General features: G+C 37.2%; 3 protein-coding genes and 1 pseudogene across 3 annotated transcripts; 3 read left to right on the top strand and 1 right to left on the bottom strand.

Moving 5' to 3' along the window:
• Positions 1-194: 194 nt before the first annotated feature.
• LOC120251352 lies at positions 195-9,672 on the bottom strand. The gene is made up of 8 exons (XM_039259892.1): positions 9,570-9,672; positions 9,124-9,307; positions 8,137-8,302; positions 3,959-4,043; positions 3,310-3,723; positions 2,322-2,729; positions 1,367-1,572; positions 195-763 (listed from the first exon to the last, which is right to left on the bottom strand). The coding sequence occupies exons 1-8, from the start codon at positions 9,670-9,672 to the stop codon at positions 518-520; spliced, it is 1,812 nt and encodes a 603-aa protein (XP_039115826.1). The 3' UTR covers positions 195-517.
• Positions 5,308-8,450, top strand: LOC120252535 (eukaryotic initiation factor 4A-like). The gene is made up of 5 exons (XM_039260717.1): positions 5,308-5,446; positions 6,546-6,612; positions 6,716-6,822; positions 6,958-7,388; positions 7,654-8,450. The coding sequence occupies exons 2-5, from the start codon at positions 6,548-6,550 to the stop codon at positions 8,287-8,289; spliced, it is 1,239 nt and encodes a 412-aa protein (XP_039116651.1). The 5' UTR covers positions 5,308-5,446; positions 6,546-6,547; the 3' UTR covers positions 8,290-8,450.
• A 239-nt stretch (positions 9,673-9,911) lies between the features above and the next one.
• LOC120252530 (eukaryotic initiation factor 4A) lies at positions 9,912-12,990 on the top strand. The gene is made up of 5 exons (XM_039260705.1): positions 9,912-10,125; positions 11,207-11,273; positions 11,377-11,483; positions 11,610-12,040; positions 12,305-12,990. The coding sequence occupies exons 2-5, from the start codon at positions 11,209-11,211 to the stop codon at positions 12,938-12,940; spliced, it is 1,239 nt and encodes a 412-aa protein (XP_039116639.1). The 5' UTR covers positions 9,912-10,125; positions 11,207-11,208; the 3' UTR covers positions 12,941-12,990.
• A 1,993-nt stretch (positions 12,991-14,983) lies between these two features.
• Positions 14,984-16,860, top strand: LOC120252545 (annotated as a pseudogene).

The raw sequence follows: 16,860 nt of genomic DNA, 5'->3' as shown, positions 1-16,860 counted from the left end.
TTTAGTGATGGTATTTGTCCAGTGTCACTGAATAAAAGTAAAAGATGCAGCGGAGCAGCTAACAAAGAGAAAATGCCAATGCATACTCTTTTTATGGCTCTTCAGAATAAGTCTTCTAAAACAATTCAAACAAATACTATGCACACATAACACAAAAGAATCCAACACCAGAATAAAATAAAATCAACTTGTTTTGTCCAGGCTTAATCAGAGAATAATTTATTTACCTGCATGAATACATACATCACCTCCTTGATATCTAGTCATGCATGATGCAGCTTCATCTGATTTTTGATTCATCTTTTGATTTATCTGATGTAATTGGGTACGATGATCTCCGTGTATCACAAGGAAAGTGAATAATAATAATAACATGGTTATACTTATAAGGCGACAAGAGTTTTGGTACAAACAAAGTATCCATGGAGAGAATTTAACTATCCATCAATATACAAAGCAAAAAAAGATACACATTACGCGCAAGGGATTTCCCCGAAGGGCTTTTGACTAACCTGGATCAACAAGGGAAAAGGATCGGAGAGCCGTTCCTGCATAGCCTGTGCTCGGCTAGATCAAGCTTGCTCATCTTCTCTTCACACCATAGCAATTGCTCCTTACTGATTTTGGCCATTCTCATGACCCTTGATATGACTTTGATGTCAATGAGGGCGAATAGCAGCTCCACTTCTTCTGTCGTTGTTGGCCATGATTTCTTCCTCCATCCTTTCTTCTTCTTGCATAGTTCTTTTACTCTGATTTCCTTCTGCAGCTCCAATACAACAATAAACAATTAATCATTCAGCACGGTACGCCTTACTCATGGTTTGTGGGCTTAAACACACATTCTAGTTCAAAATGCTCATTGAAACCCAGTAAACTAGTTGGGGATAAAGTCAAACAAGTTCATATCAATATTCAAATGAGTGATGACAGATGTAACAGTTAACCGTAAGCGCTACCTATTGGAAGGCAGGGCAAGACTCAGTATGGAATATTAAATGCTCAAAAACAGAATTATAGAAAATATCAATAGCATTATATGAAATGCGTTGAAGAGGATAAATTTCTAAGTTGCTTCTATGAACATCACTATACTTATCTTAAAGTATTTAATTGATTGATTCTCCCTCAATCTGATGGAATGATAAGAAAACGGCCAAAAATAAAATAAAATAAAGGCATATGGTTGTTTTTAGAAAGATAAATAATACTGCCTGATAGGTGAAAGGCCAAAAAGAAAAACAACAATTTGCAAAAGAGGCAATTACAGCAATAAAATTGAGCTGTTAATTGCCATAACAAAAATAATTATACTAATGTGCGTGACAGAATCAACACTTTATTGATTCTCTTCACCATTTTATACCTTGTCAAGTGAGGATTGAACCTGATGAAGGGAGCTTGCAAGCTGGTCATGACTTCCAAATAAGTTCAGAGAACTACCAGATTTTTTCTTGTCCATCTTCAGAAATTGGCGGAAGGTAAGGATTGAATCTTCAATGATTTTTATAAGGTCAGGTGCGAGAATTGGTTGATCAAAACCATCATCCTTTCTGACCTTATGATCCAGACCTGCAGTGCCCCACAAAGCAAATTATTAAAGGTCACATAAGGTTGTAAAGTATTCAATCTTTCTCTACAAAGCTAATTTCCTAATTTATTTATTTTCATTACTTTGAAGTACCAAGCTGGCTCATGCAATTAACCATATAATACAATTACTGCACATTTCACAAACTAAAATAGCTATAGTCATGTAAAAGACCGTCCACTTCTATTGATGATCCTGCATTCAGCTTATAAGTTTTATGTAAGCCATTCTAGGTAGCATTTATTCACAGGAAAACAGAATTTGCTTTCATAACCAGTATGAGATAGGGCAAGCAGCAGAGAGGATATTTGTAAGATAGGTATTATGAAAATGAATGGCTTTCAGAATAGTTTGCAGAAATTTACAAAAGTCTTTTGCACTGCCCAGTACACATTCACACTAGGGAACATATCGTCCTTGAAGTTGAAGGGACAGACTTCTCTTATCTTTTTCAACAAAAAAATTCCTCAAATTTTGTTTGAACAAACACCTTTTATGACATACCTATTGTATATATTATATCAAAGTCATCAGTAGCTCCTAATCAATAAAGGATATAGAGTTTCAAACCACTAATTCAGCTATGAAATGATATATCTGACTTATGGTCAATGAGCATGAAAAGGCCGAACCCTGATGGCATATCCCCCTTTACAGTAACTAGTAAAGCATATAGGGAAATTTTACAAACAAAATGGCAACTGATCTATTTGACGCATTGATATTTTACCTTGAAAACTAGGAATCTGAAGCAACCTGGGCAAGGAGGTCCGAGAACGGGCATAAATCTCCACCCTGGAGCCTTGCTCAAATGGCTCATTTTCTATAAATCTCTGCAAAAGTACCTGAAATTGCTGGAATGCCTGAGCTGCGTAGCAATAGGAGGTAGGGTTTTCAGGCTGCGATGAGACCCTTTGACTTAGTTGCATATATTGACAATGAAGAGCTTCCCAGCTTAAGGAGATATGGGCTACATAGGCAGTTTCAAGATTGTGATAGGGATCCTCATCTTGCGGATGTTGCAAGTGCTCACGATCATCTTGATGTTCATCCCGCCTCTTAAAAGAGAGGTTTCTGATTGTCATAGCCAGCTTCTTAGATGCAGATCTAGGTGACGGGCTCAGGATATCCTGTGAACCTATGATACAAGGAAATTGCCGGATAACATATTTGGATGGAGTCTATCTATAAACAAGAAATTACATAATTTTCTCCATAAACCAGATTTTGAAATGATAAAAGGTAAACCATAAACGACAATTTCGGCAACAAAACGCATGCAAGAAAGCCGATGACGTCATGAAGATAGACCAAATATGACATCAGGGCGTCTATTTGTCATGAAAGGCAGGCAAACAAAACATGCAAACCCTTTGCCGGTTAAACATGCAGAACATTTTGTTTCAAACCCCATAGAATAGTGCTTTTAAGTTTAATTATACTCAAGGGCAGCAAGATGAAAATGGCGAGTAACAACAAGATAATTTTCTGGCAAAGATGATGGAACCAAAAGTCTGAAACAGATTAGAAACCTAAATCAATACAACTAGAGTAAAGGCAGTATAATCATATCTAGAGATTTACTTGACTTTAGTTCACTAATGGCTTTAGTTCACTAATACAAAAATAACATATGAAGACAATGGAATATTTACAGCAAGTATAGCACAAGCATCTACTCAAACATTAACAACAGTCCAATTACAAAAAACTTGTACCTGCTTCTCGTAGTTGTTGAACAATCATCTTATCGAAGAACAGCATTCGCTCACAGTACTTATCATACAAAGTATCAAACCCACACCATGGATATCCATCTTCCACCTCTGACTCTCTCCACTCACTCGAGCTTGTCTCCTCTTCTTCTTCCTCCTCGTCCTCCAGGTTCGGCTCCTCCTCAGGTATCAGAACCATGAAACTATTCTTCCTCAGCTCCTTCAGCCTCCTCTTTACTTCATTTGTAATAAAATCATCATCATCATCTTCTTCATCCTCTGCCTCAACATTAGGATCAACATCAGCAGCCTTTGGCAAAGAATCAGCAAGCTCTTCTTTTGATCCCTTCAGGTGGAGATTTACTGTTCTCTGGATCCGACTCTTCTTTGCTTTTAGATTTACCAAATCTTGGGAACCTTTTCACCTTGAGAAAATCCATATGATCTTCTTCAAAAGCACAGATTTTTATCCGTTCCTTTACTGCAATGGATTACTAAAACAGTAACAAAACCCAAAAAAAGAGCTCTTTTTGGGTTCTGAAAAAGATGGAAGCTATTCAAGAAGAATGCGAGAGAAAGACCAGAATGAGAGAGAAACCGAAGAGAAACAAAGAAAGAAGCAGAAACACAAGCAGGAAAAACGAGAACAAACCGATGAGCAAAAGAACAAAAATCAGATCACCAGAAACATCAAACTCTCCAGCAAATCCCAAATCTCGGCTCATGAAACAATATTCCTATAAAAAACCCAATACAACCCAAGATTACAAGCAAATGCAGTTCAATAAACCCTTAAAGTACCAAAATCAAATCCTAATCAGCCCTTAATACCCCAAATGCATCTCCAAAACACCATAAAAACCCAATGCACTTCAACCAAATTTAGTCTAGGTTTACAAAATCTCATCTTTTCAAGCAAAAAAAAATTTTAAAAATCACATCCAAAAACCACATAAGAACACCAAACTCCAACCAACCAACAAACCCAAGAATCACGAAATGCAGCTCAAGAAAACCCTAGAAACCACCAAATCCATCACCAAAATCATCAAATCATCAGTAAAAACAGCAAACCAAGCCCTCATAAACAGGAATGGCGAACCACCCCCTCGAGAAACCCTAGCTGAGAAACAAGCACACTGGCGGAGTTCTCAAGAGGCAAAAGGCAGGATCTTTTAGGGTTACGGAAATTGTTTTCAAAAATCGGCAACGAATTAATTACTGAATAATCAAAGCAAAATAATCAATTTTAATTAATTTCAAATTTTATTCCCAAAAAAGTCGGTGTTTTTGGCGTTCAAGGAACGAAGACGTTGGACTTTGCGCGGGACTGAAAGAGAATATTGTCAGATGGGCCCCACCCGTTTCTGACAACCGGTGAATTCTCCATTTTAACCCTTTGCTGTTTTTGCATATTAACCCCTCTAGTCGAGTTGTATTAAAATGTATTAAATTAAAAAAAAAATGAAAATTTTGCAATCTAATCCAAATTGTAAATCAAATTTGTTTGTTTTGATTAAAATAACTTTTTTTTTCTCTAGATTTGGAGATAATACTGGATAAATCACTGAAATATTTTCAAATTTTTGATATAGAAATATTGTCAAATATTAACATATTAAATATTTTATTACACTCCAGTTACTACTTTATATTAATTAAATCATAATAAACAGGTTTAGATCTGATAATAACTGAGTGCTGCAATTTTATAACTTACTCCAGGAATCTTTGAAAATTGCATACATCTCTTAGAATTTCAAAGTTTTTAACAAATTAAAAAAACATCAGGGTGTTTTCTGCAAACACTCCGATCGGATCAGCCTCGGAAACGAGACTTAGCCCCATATAGCCACACATCACCGTACACGTGTCCCAATCCTCTTCGGAGAAGAGGTAAAACATCCTTTAGGTTGGGATCTCACTCCTGGAAACCCTAGCGCCTCTCTCTTGCCCCTTCTCCTCCTCGATCTCTCGATCTCCATCTCGATCGCTCGATCGGGAAACCCCTTTTGCTTCTCCGGTTCGGTAATTGGAGCTTCGTTGTTGAATCCGAGGCTTGATTTCGGGTTCAGCAGCTGGCGAACCTCCCTTCAACTCGCTTGATTTTTCTCGACAGTTCGTTCGATATAGCAAGCAGGTGATTTGATACACTGCTTTTGAATCTCTGCTCTGATGTTAGTTTTCTAAATTGTCAATGTGTTTAATTTGATTAATCTGAATAATTTTGCTAGTATGATGCGTTAGCATGATTCTATGTTGATGTTTAGGTATAGATCTTTGTGGATTTAATGTTGTGTTTGGTTTCCTCCGTCTTTTGGTCTTTTATTTGATTGTGCTGTTCTTCTGATTTGCAAAGATTGTTTTTATTTGTATATGGTTTTCAGGAAACTAAAAAAAAAATTTTTTTTGGGGCAAACTATTAAAATAAAACGGAAAGAGTTGAAATTGGCAAATTCTAGATAACCTGTGCTTGTTGTTTTCATCCTGAAAAATTTTTACCTCATTCGTTGTTAATTTTGGTTCATTTATCACAGTTTTGTACAGTTTGAATTTGAGTGCTTTGGATTTTTTTTATTGTACTTTTTCTATAGTCTCCTTCACTTGCTGACAATTTGGTTAGATTTTTGAAGTTTTTTGAGCTCTGTGTATTGATTTGTTTGCTTAGCGCATATATTGCAACTACTTTGTGTTTACATTAACAGCTTTTATCTACCTTGTCTGTGTTCTACAGTTCTTTAGCTTCATTTTTTGCTTTGTGCCTTGTAAATTTCTGGTACAGTTCATTTGGTGGACCAACAATATAATGTCATATACAACTCTCGCGTCATACTATAACCTACTTTCTTGATATTTCTACCTGCTTATTTCTAGTCTTTTTAATGTTTGAAAGGTGAACACTCATTTCCTGTGCTGTAATTTTTTTTTTGTTAAATTTTTTGGGAAGTGTTTGGTCTTGCCATCCTTTCAATGGTATAAGTATTCGATAGGTGTACTTGATTTGGTGTTGACCACCTCACGGGGCCTAATCTTTTGCTCTTTCCTTATAATTAAACTTTTTAATTCAGTTCCCTATGGTCTTTTTACAAATTCATTGTGTTATCAAATGTTATTTATGCTTCAGTACATCATTTGCTCAGTATCTATTTGAATTCTTGAACCAACTTTTTTTTTTTTAATTGTATTTTTTTTCTCTACTTAGGGTATTCTTTAATCATCTTTTACCATCTTGTTTGCAGACATGGCAGGAATGGCATCGGAGGGGTCTCAATTTGATGCTCGTCAGTATGACGAGAAAATGTCCCAGTAATGTCTCACTTTTTTTCTTCAAATGTTTATAATGATAAGTAAACATTATTTGTCTTTTCATAATTTTTATGCCTGATTTATTTTATTTTGACTACTGTAGGATAAATGCTGAGGCTGACGATTTCTTTACCCCGTATGAGGAGGTTTGCGATACCTTTGATGCTATGGGCCTTCATGAAAACCTTCTTAGAGGCATTTATGCTTATGGTGAAGTTCTATAGAAGTCTTCCTTCTCTTCATTCACCTTATAAAGCTAATTACATTCATATGTAATTTGGGATTTTTTGTTTTTTTTTACCCTATATTTGTTGTTTGATAGTGCCTCTTGCTCCAATTCTCTAGGTTTTGAGAAGCCATCTGCAATCCAACAGAGAGGGATTGTTCCCTTCTGCAAGGGATTGGATGTCATTCAGCAAGCCCAGTCAGGAACTGGGAAAACTGCCACCTTCTGCTCCGGAATTCTGCAACAACTTGATTATGGATTGGTTGAGTGTCAGGCTCTGGTTCTTGCTCCAACTCGAGAGCTGGCCCAGCAGATTGAAAAGGTGATGAGAGCACTCGGTGATTACTTGGGTGTTAAGGTTCATGCATGTGTTGGAGGAACCAGTGTTCGTGAAGATCAAAGGATTTTGTCCAGTGGAGTCCATGTAGTTGTTGGCACGCCAGGTCGTGTGTTTGACATGCTACGCAGGCAATCCCTCCGTCCAGATTATATTAAGATGTTTGTGCTGGATGAAGCTGACGAGATGCTTTCACGTGGTTTCAAGGACCAGGTTCTATCTTTTAGCTCCTCTCTTTGTTGTTAAAGCAAGTTTTCTTACAGTCTCCACTACAACTGGTTTTGTTGCCTTAAATCTCATGGTGAAATGTTTTTTTCCAACTTTCTGCTCTTATAAACGGGAGGCGCACTTATTGCATATTTATGCAATAGGTTCTTTGAAATTGGACTGTCTATAGTTTGTATGAATTTCTGTATGTCTTTCAGAAACATTTAAGCTGTTGTATCTTGAAGGATATAATTAATCTTGTGATTTGCAGATTTATGACATCTTCCAGCTTCTACCTTCAAAAGTTCAAGTCGGGGTCTTCTCTGCTACTATGCCTCCTGAGGCTCTTGAGATTACTCGCAAGTTTATGAGCAAACCAGTGCGGATCCTTGTGAAGCGAGATGAGCTCACTCTGGAGGGTATCAAACAGTTCTATGTCAATGTTGAAAAAGAAGACTGGAAACTGGATACATTGTGTGACCTTTACGAGACATTGGCGATCACCCAGAGTGTTATTTTTGTTAACACAAGGCGCAAAGTGGATTGGCTCACCGACAAGATGAGGAGCAGAGATCACACAGTCTCGGCCACTCATGGAGACATGGACCAGAACACCAGAGACATCATCATGCGTGAATTCCGATCTGGATCCTCTCGTGTGCTCATAACAACTGACCTCCTTGCTCGAGGCATTGATGTCCAGCAGGTGTCACTGGTGATAAACTATGACCTGCCGACTCAACCAGAGAATTACCTGCATCGTATTGGTCGTAGCGGCCGGTTCGGAAGGAAGGGAGTGGCAATCAACTTTGTCACCCGTGATGACGAAAGAATGCTTTTCGACATCCAACGTTTCTACAATGTCATCATTGAGGAACTCCCCTCCAATGTAGCCGACCTTATTTGATGAGTTGAAAACTCTTCATGGCTTAACTTAAGTTCTCAGTTATGTTCTAATATGTTTGTCTTCAACTCTGTTTTGTATTTTTTTTCTAGTGATAAGTATTTTGTTTATTTGCAAGCAAGGGTATTGTATCCTAAACAGCCAACCAAATTTTGTTAAGCTAGGTTCTTGCTGCATGTTCCTTGGTGACCTTAATACAACGTTGGTCTTACTAAGCTCTTGTCTACATTTTTTCTTACTTGTTGACTATGTAATGTTCTTATAACAATAATAATATTAATAATAATTGTTGCATGTATGGGTTAGTGTGGGATAATTTTTATTGGGTAAATTACTGAACTTTGATTAGATATTATTTTGATTTGTTTCGAAATTCTCACTAAAGGTACTAATTATTTTTTTTAAAACTCAGTTAGCGCATCTGTGGAGATTTTTATATTATTTAATAAAGATGTTTATCTATTGGGTGATTTATTGGGTGATTGGTTGATGAAATAATTAATAATTTTAGTGAATATTCTAAAATAAATTAAAATTTAATGATCAAAATGATATTTAATTAAATTGGGTGATTTATAAAAAAAAACTAACAAGCATGTATGATGTATGTGATAACAATATAACATATGAAGACAATGGAATATTTATAGCAAGTATAGCACAAGCATCTACTCAAACATTAACAACAGTCCAATTACAAAAAACTTGTACCTGCTTCTCGTAGTTGTTGAACAATCATCTTATCGAAGAACAGCATTCGCTCACAGTACTTATCATACAAAGTATCAAACCCACACCATGGATATCCATCTTCCACCTATGACTCTCTCCACTCACTCGAGCTTGTCTCCTCTTCTTCTTCCTCCCTCGTCCTCCGGGTTCGGCTCCTCCTCGAGTATCGGAACCATGAAACTATTCTTCCTCGGCTCCTTCAACCTCCTCTTTACTTCATTTGTAATAAAAAAATCATCATCATCATCTTCTTCATCCTCTGCCTCAACATTAGGATCAACATCAGTGACTTTTGGCAAAAGAATCGATAAGCTCTTCTTTTTGGGAAAGAGGAGCGGGGTGAACCCACTAAAGACCCTGCACAAGCCTCGGTGAAATAAATGGGGATGGGACCACGCTCACGTGGGCGCTGGAACCACCCATACACAATCACTATTTATAACTCCCGAAAATGTCGCTCAGTGAGAATCGAAACTCTAATCACTCGGTGAGGCTCATCGATGACCCAGTGTACTCAAATGGGACCCCAAAGATCGTTTGGCAGAACTCTTATTTTGATCCCTCAGGTGGAGATTTACTGTTCTCTGGATCCAGCTCTTCTTTGCTTTTAGATTTACCAAATCTCGGGAACCTTTTCACCTTGAGAAAATCCATATAACTACGTGCTGCAATTTTATAACTTACTCCAGGAATCTTTGAAAATTGCATACATCTCTTAGAATTTCAATGTTATTAACAAATTAAAAAAATTATCAGGGTGTTTTCTGCAAACACTCCGATCGGATCAGCCTCGGAAACGAGACTTAGCCCCTTATAGCCACACATCACCGTACACGTGTCCCAATCCTCTTCGGAGAAGAGGTAAAACATCCTTTAGGTTGGGATCTCACTCCTGGAAACCCTAGCGCCTCTATCTTGCCCTCTTCTCCTCCTCGATCTCTCGATTTCCATCTCGATCGCTCGATCGGGAAACGCCTTTTGCTTCTCCGGATCGGTAATTGGAGCTTCGTTGTTGAATCCGAGGCTTGATCTCGGGTTCAGCAGCTGGCGAACCTCCCTTCAATTCGCTTGATTTTTTCTCGACAGTTCGTTCGATATAGCAAGCAGGTGATTTGATACACTGCTTTTGAATCTCTACTCTAATGTTAGTTTTTTAAATTATCAGTGTTTAATTTGATTAATCTGAATAATTTTGCTAGTATGATGCGTTAGTATAGATCTTTGTGGATTTAATGGTGTGTTTGGTTTTTTTCCGTCTTTTGGTCTTATATTTGATTGTGCGGTTCTTCTGATTTGCAAAGATTGTTTTTATTTGTATATGGTTTTCAGGAAACTAAAAAAAAAATTTTTTTTTTGGGCAAACTATTAAAATAAAACGGAAAGAGTTGAAATTGGCAAATTCTAGATAACCTGTGCTTGTTGTTTTCATCCTGAAAAATTTTTACCTCATTCGTTGTTAATTTTGGTTCATTTATCACAGTTTTGTACAGTTTGAATTTGAGTGCTTTGGATTTTTTTTATTGTACTTTTTCTATAGTCTCCTTCACTTGCTGACAATTTGGTTAGATTTTTGAAGTTTTTTGAGCTCTGTGTATTGATTTGTTTGCTTAGCGCATATATTGCAACTACTTTGTGTTTACATTAACAGCTTTTATCTACCTTGTCAGTGTTCTACAGTTCCTTAGCTTCATTTTTTGCTTTGTGCCTTGTAAATTTCTGGTACAGTTCATTTGGTGGACCAACAATATAATGTCATATATAACTCTTGCTTCATACTATAACCTACTTTCTTGATATTTCTACCTGCTTATTTCTAGTCTTTTTAATGTTTGAAAGGTGAACACTCATTTCCTGTGCAGTCATTTTTTTTTTTGTTAATATTTTTGGGAAGTGTTTGGTCTTGCTATCTTTTCAATGGTATAAGTATTCGATAGGTGTACTTGATTTGGTGTTGACCCCCTCATGGGGCCTAGTCTTTTGCTCTTTCCTTAGAATTAAACTTTTTACTTCAGCTCCCTATGGTCTTTTTACAAATTCATTGTGTTATCAAATGTTATTTATGCTTCAGTACATCATTTGCTCAGTATCTATTTGAATTCTTGAACCAACTTTTTTCTTTTTTTATTTTTAATTGTTTTTTTCTCTACTTAGGGTATTCTTTAATCATCTTTTACCATCTTGTTTGCAGACATGGCAGGAATGGCACCGGAGGGGTCTCAATTTGATGCTCGTCAGTATGACGAGAAAATGTCCCAGTAATGTCTCACTTTTTTTCTTCAAATGTTTATAATGATAAGTGAACCTTATTTGTCTTTTCATAATTTTTATGCCTGATTTCTTTTATTTTGACTACTGTAGGATAAATGCTGAGACGGACGATTTCTTTACCCCGTATGAGGAGGTTTGCGATACCTTTGATGCTATGGGCCTTCATGAAAACCTTCTTAGAGGCATTTATGCTTATGGTGAAGTTCTATAGAAGTCTTCCTTCTCTTCATTCACCTTATAAAGCTAATTACATTCATATGTAATTTGGGTTTTTTTTTCCCTATATTTGTTGTTTCATAGTGCCTCTTGCTCCAATTCTCTAGGTTTTGAGAAGCCATCTGCAATCCAACAGAGAGGGATTGTTCCCTTCTGCAAGGGATTGGATGTCATTCAGCAAGCCCAGTCAGGAACTGGGAAAACTGCCACCTTCTGCTCCGGAATTCTGCAACAACTTGATTATGGATTGGTTGAGTGTCAGGCTCTGGTTCTTGCTCCAACTCGAGAGCTGGCCCAGCAGATTGAAAAGGTGATGAGAGCACTCGGTGATTACTTGGGTGTTAAGGTTCATGCATGTGTTGGAGGAACCAGTGTTCGTGAAGATCAAAGGATTTTGTCCAGTGGTGTCCATGTAGTTGTTGGCACGCCAGGTCGTGTGTTTGACATGCTACGCAGGCAATCCCTCCGTCCAGATTATATTAAGATGTTTGTGCTGGATGAAGCTGACGAGATGCTTTCACGTGGTTTCAAGGACCAGGTTCTATCTTTTAGCTCCTCTCTTTGTTGTTAAATCAAGTTTTCTTACAGTCTCCACTACAACTGGTTTTGTTGCCTTAAATCTCATGGTGAAAATTTTTTTCCAACTTTCTGCTCTTATACACGGGAGGCGCACTTATTGCATATTTATGCAATAGGTTCTTTGAAATTGGACTGTCTATAGTTTGTATGAATTTCTGTATGTCTTTCAGAAACATTTAAGCTGTTGTATCTTGAAGGATATAATTAATCTTGTGATTTGCAGATTTATGACATCTTCCAGCTTCTACCTTCAAAAGTTCAAGTCGGGGTCTTCTCTGCTACTATGCCTCCTGAGGCTCTTGAGATTACTCGCAAGTTTATGAGCAAACCAGTGCGGATCCTTGTGAAGCGAGATGAGCTCACTCTGGAGGGTATCAAACAGTTCTATGTCAATGTTGAAAAAGAAGACTGGAAACTGGATACATTGTGTGACCTTTACGAGACATTGGCGATCACCCAGAGTGTTATTTTTGTTAACACAAGGCGCAAAGTGGATTGGCTCACCGACAAGATGAGGAGCAGAGATCACACAGTCTCGGCCACTCATGGAGACATGGACCAGAACACCAGAGACATCATCATGCGTGAATTCCGATCTGGATCCTCTCGTGTGCTCATAACAACTGACCTCCTTGCTCGAGGCATTGATGTCCAGCAGGTGTCACTGGTGATAAACTATGACCTGCCGACTCAACCAGAGAATTACCTGCATCGTATTGGTCGTAGCGGACGGTTCGGAAGGAAGGGAGTGGCAATCAACTTTGTCACCCGCGATGACGAAAGAATGCTTTTCGACATCCAACGTTTCTACAATGTCATCATTGAGGAACTCCCCTCCAATGTAGCCGACCTTATTTGATGAGTTGAAAACTCTTCATGGCTTAACTTAAGTTCTCAGTTATGTTCTAATATGTTTGTCTTCAACTCTGTTTTGTATTTTTTTTCTAGTGATAAGTATTTTGTTTTTTTGCAAGCAAGGGTATTTTATCCTAAACAGCCAACCAAATTTTGTTAAGCTAGGTTCTTGCTGCATGTTCCTTGGTGACCTTAATACAACGCTGGTCTTACTAGCTCGTCTCCATTTTTTCTTACTTGTTGACTATGTATTATTATTATTATTATTATTATTATTATTATTATTATTATAATTGTTGCATGTATGGGTTAGTGTGTCCATTTTTTCTTACTTGTTGACTATGTATTATTATTATTATTATTATTATTATTATTATAATTGTTGCATGTATGGGTTAGTGTGGGATAATTTTTATTGGGTAAATTACTGAACTTTGGTTAAATATTATTTTGATTTGTTTCGAAATGCTCACTAAAGTTACAAATTATTTTATCGGAAACTCAGTTAGCGTATCTGTGATGTTTTTATATCTTTTAATAAAGATGTTTATCTATTGGTTGATTTGTTGATGAAATAATTAGTAATTTTAGTGAGTATTTTAAAATAAATTAAAATTTAATGATCTAAAATGATATTTAATTAAATTTAGTGAGTATTTTAAAATAAATTAAATTAAAATATATCTCTCGCTCTCCTGTTCCTCCTCTAATCTCGATCTCTCGATCGGGAAGCCTTCTACTCCTCTTCCCCCATCCGGAATTGTAGCTGCGTTGTTGAATCGAAGTTTGATCTCGGGTTCAGCAGCCGGAGGCCTCTCCCTTGTCATCACTCTTTTGTTCTCTCCTCTCGTTTTCTCTTCTGCAGCTCTCGCAGGTGATTAATTTGTACTTGTTTAATTCGATTAAAGTAGTGAATTTTATGAGTTGTGATTTATTTTGGGGATGTTTTCAATTTTTTGTTTTAGTATATTACTGATTGTTTTAGTTGAGATCTATGTGGATTCAATGATTGACTTGATTTTGCTTTCTTTTCTCTTTGGTGTTTTTGAACGTGATGCTTCAGCAAGTATTTATTCCCTATTTGGTTGTGGGTCTTTTTTCATTCATGAAAGATTGCTCCTTTTGATCAGGTGTTTTGCAAAGCGAGGCCTTGTCATATTTTCTTTTGCTGATTGTTTTAAATTGAGCTAATAGGGAAGAAATTAATAAGTTTTAGGTAACTTGTTATTGTTTATTTATCTTTATCATGTAAATTTTTCATTGATGCGCAGTCTTGAATTTGAATTTGAAGTACTTGTACATGTATGAAAGATCAGTCATGGCTTTTGGACATGTGACTGTAGTTTAATAGTGCCCTGCTATTGTTGATGCTTTGGTCAAGGATCTATTGTGTTCTGTTGAATTCTTTCAAGTGTTTTAGGTTAACCTTGTTCATATTTAATTGGTTATTTGTGTGCATATCTTTTTCTGGACAATGCTACAGACACCCTCTTGTGCAGCTCTATCAATGGTTACATACCATATATACCTTTACCTTTTCGTTTCCGTTGAAAGTCTTTTATAATCCTGTAGCATTAGTATGATGCATGCATCCAGAGTGATGTAAAGTCCTGTATGAGTTTTTTTTGTACATTCTAGCCTATGCTCGTGGGTATATGTATTTGGTCATGTTAACTTATTGCTAGCCTTCTTCTTTTTTGCTTTTTGGAAAGGAAACTTTGAGTACCACTTGAGTCCTGCCTTTCTCATTCTTTCATATTTGTTGTTGTTGTTGTTCTCTTTCCTCTTTTCTTTTTTTGATCACTTGGTTCTGGTATCTTTTCAATGTCACAAGGGTATAAGCATCTGATGCTTCTCAAGCAACTTAGTAATTGTTGGTATCGTAACCATGGACCAAGTATTGTACTACTCTTGTAACTTAAACTGCTAATTGGGATTGATTCTCAATGTCTTATTTGCTCATGGTATTATTTAACTGTATTTAATGTTCTAGCACTCCATTTGCCCACTATTTTTTTAATTTGAATACTCGGGGTAATTTACAGATATGGCGGGGATGGCACCTGAGGGGTCTCAGTTTGATGCCTCACTTATTTATTAATTTTCAAATACTAACAATGATAAGACACTCTTACTTGTGTGTCCATATACTTTTTTCCCTGAATTTATTTTATTTTGACTAGTGTAGGATAAATGCTGAGGCGGACGATTTCTTTACCCCGTATGAGGAGGTTTGCGATGCCTTTGATGCTATGGGCCTTCATGAAAAACCTTCTTAGAGGCATTTATGCTTATGGTGAAGTTCTATAGAAGTCTTCCTTCTCTTCATTCACCTTATAAAGCCAATTGCATTCATATGTAATTTGGGCTTTTTGTTTTCTATATGTGTTGTTTGATAGTGCCTCTTGTTCCAATTCTCTAGGTTTTGAGAAGCCATCTGCAATCCAACAGAGAGGGATTGTTCCCTTCTGCAAGGGATTGGATGTCATTCAGCAAGCCCAATCAGGAACTGGGAAAACTGCCACCTTCTGTTCCGGAATTCTGCAACAACTTGATTATGGATTGGTTGAGTGTCAGGCTCTGGTTCTTGCTCCAACTCGAGAGCTGGCCTAGCAGATTGAAAAGGTGATGAGAGCACTCGGTGATTACCTGGGTGTTAAGGTTCATGCATGTGTCGGAGGAACCAGTGTTTGTGAAGATCAAAGGATTCTATCCAGTGGAGTCCATGTAGTTGTTGGCACGCCAGGTCGTGTGTTTGACATGCTACGCAGGCAATCCCTCCGCCAGATTACATTAGGATGTTTGTGCTGGATGAAGCTGACGAGATGCTTTCACGTGGTTTCAAGGACCAGGTTCTATCATTAACCCCTGTTTTTGTTATAGACAGTTTTTTCTGATCTCTTTAAGAGCAGTTTATAGTATCTTGAGTGCATGCATAAAAATTCTTGATTGTTGTGCTAAGTCATTTATTGCTAGTCTCTCATATTTGTCAAGTATTTTACTTCCAAATATGACTTGCTTTTTGGTTTTGGTATAGCTATTGCTCTACTTGGAGAAAAAGCATCTTTTTATTATTTGCAAGCAGAGATTTTTTTCAAATGCAGCTTGTTTTTTGAACTTATCTAAGTTAGTATTAGATGAGGATTGTTTTGATAATGACCTTATTGGCCCACATTTGTTTGATCAAAGGCTTGTTTAGATGCATAAGTGCTTCTATTTATGTTGATTCTTTTGATGCCATTTTTTTCATTGTACCATTGATTTTGGAGATTCTGTTGTCAATATGTGTTGTCTATGTTTTTATATTAACTGTTGACATTAGGGCACTGATAAACTGTACATTAAGAATTTATTAACCCTTTCACTTGGAAAAGATTTAAACCGTTTTATCTGAGTATAATTAACTTGCATTCTTGTTGTCCTATCCAGATATATGACATCTTCCAACTTCTACCTTCGAAATTTCAAGTTGGGGTCTTCTCTGCCACCATGCCTCTTGAGGCTCTTGAGATCACCCGCAAGTTTATGAACAAACCTGTGAGGATCCTTGTGAAACGAGATGAGCTCACAGACAAGATGAGGAGCAGGGATCACACAGTCTCGGCCACTCATGGAGACATGGACCAGAACACCAGAGACATCATCATGCGTGAATTCCGATCTGGATCCTCTCGTGTGCTCATAACAACTGACCTCCTTGCTCGAGGCATTGATGTGCACCAGGTATCGCTGGTGATAAACTATGACCTGCCGACTCAACCAGAGAATTACCTGCATCGTATTGGTTGTAGCGGACGGTTTGGAAGGAAGGGAGTGGCAATCAACTTTGTAACCCGTGACGATGAAAGAATGCTTTTCGACATCCAACGTTTCTACAACGTTGTCATCGAGGAACTCCCGTCCAATGTCGCTGATCTGATTTGA

The sequence above is a fragment of the Dioscorea cayenensis genome, chromosome 3 (assembly GCF_009730915.1).
Source record: "Dioscorea cayenensis subsp. rotundata cultivar TDr96_F1 chromosome 3, TDr96_F1_v2_PseudoChromosome.rev07_lg8_w22 25.fasta, whole genome shotgun sequence".
NCBI lineage: Eukaryota > Viridiplantae > Streptophyta > Magnoliopsida > Dioscoreales > Dioscoreaceae > Dioscorea > Dioscorea cayenensis.
This window is presented reverse-complemented; position numbering and strand designations above follow the sequence as displayed.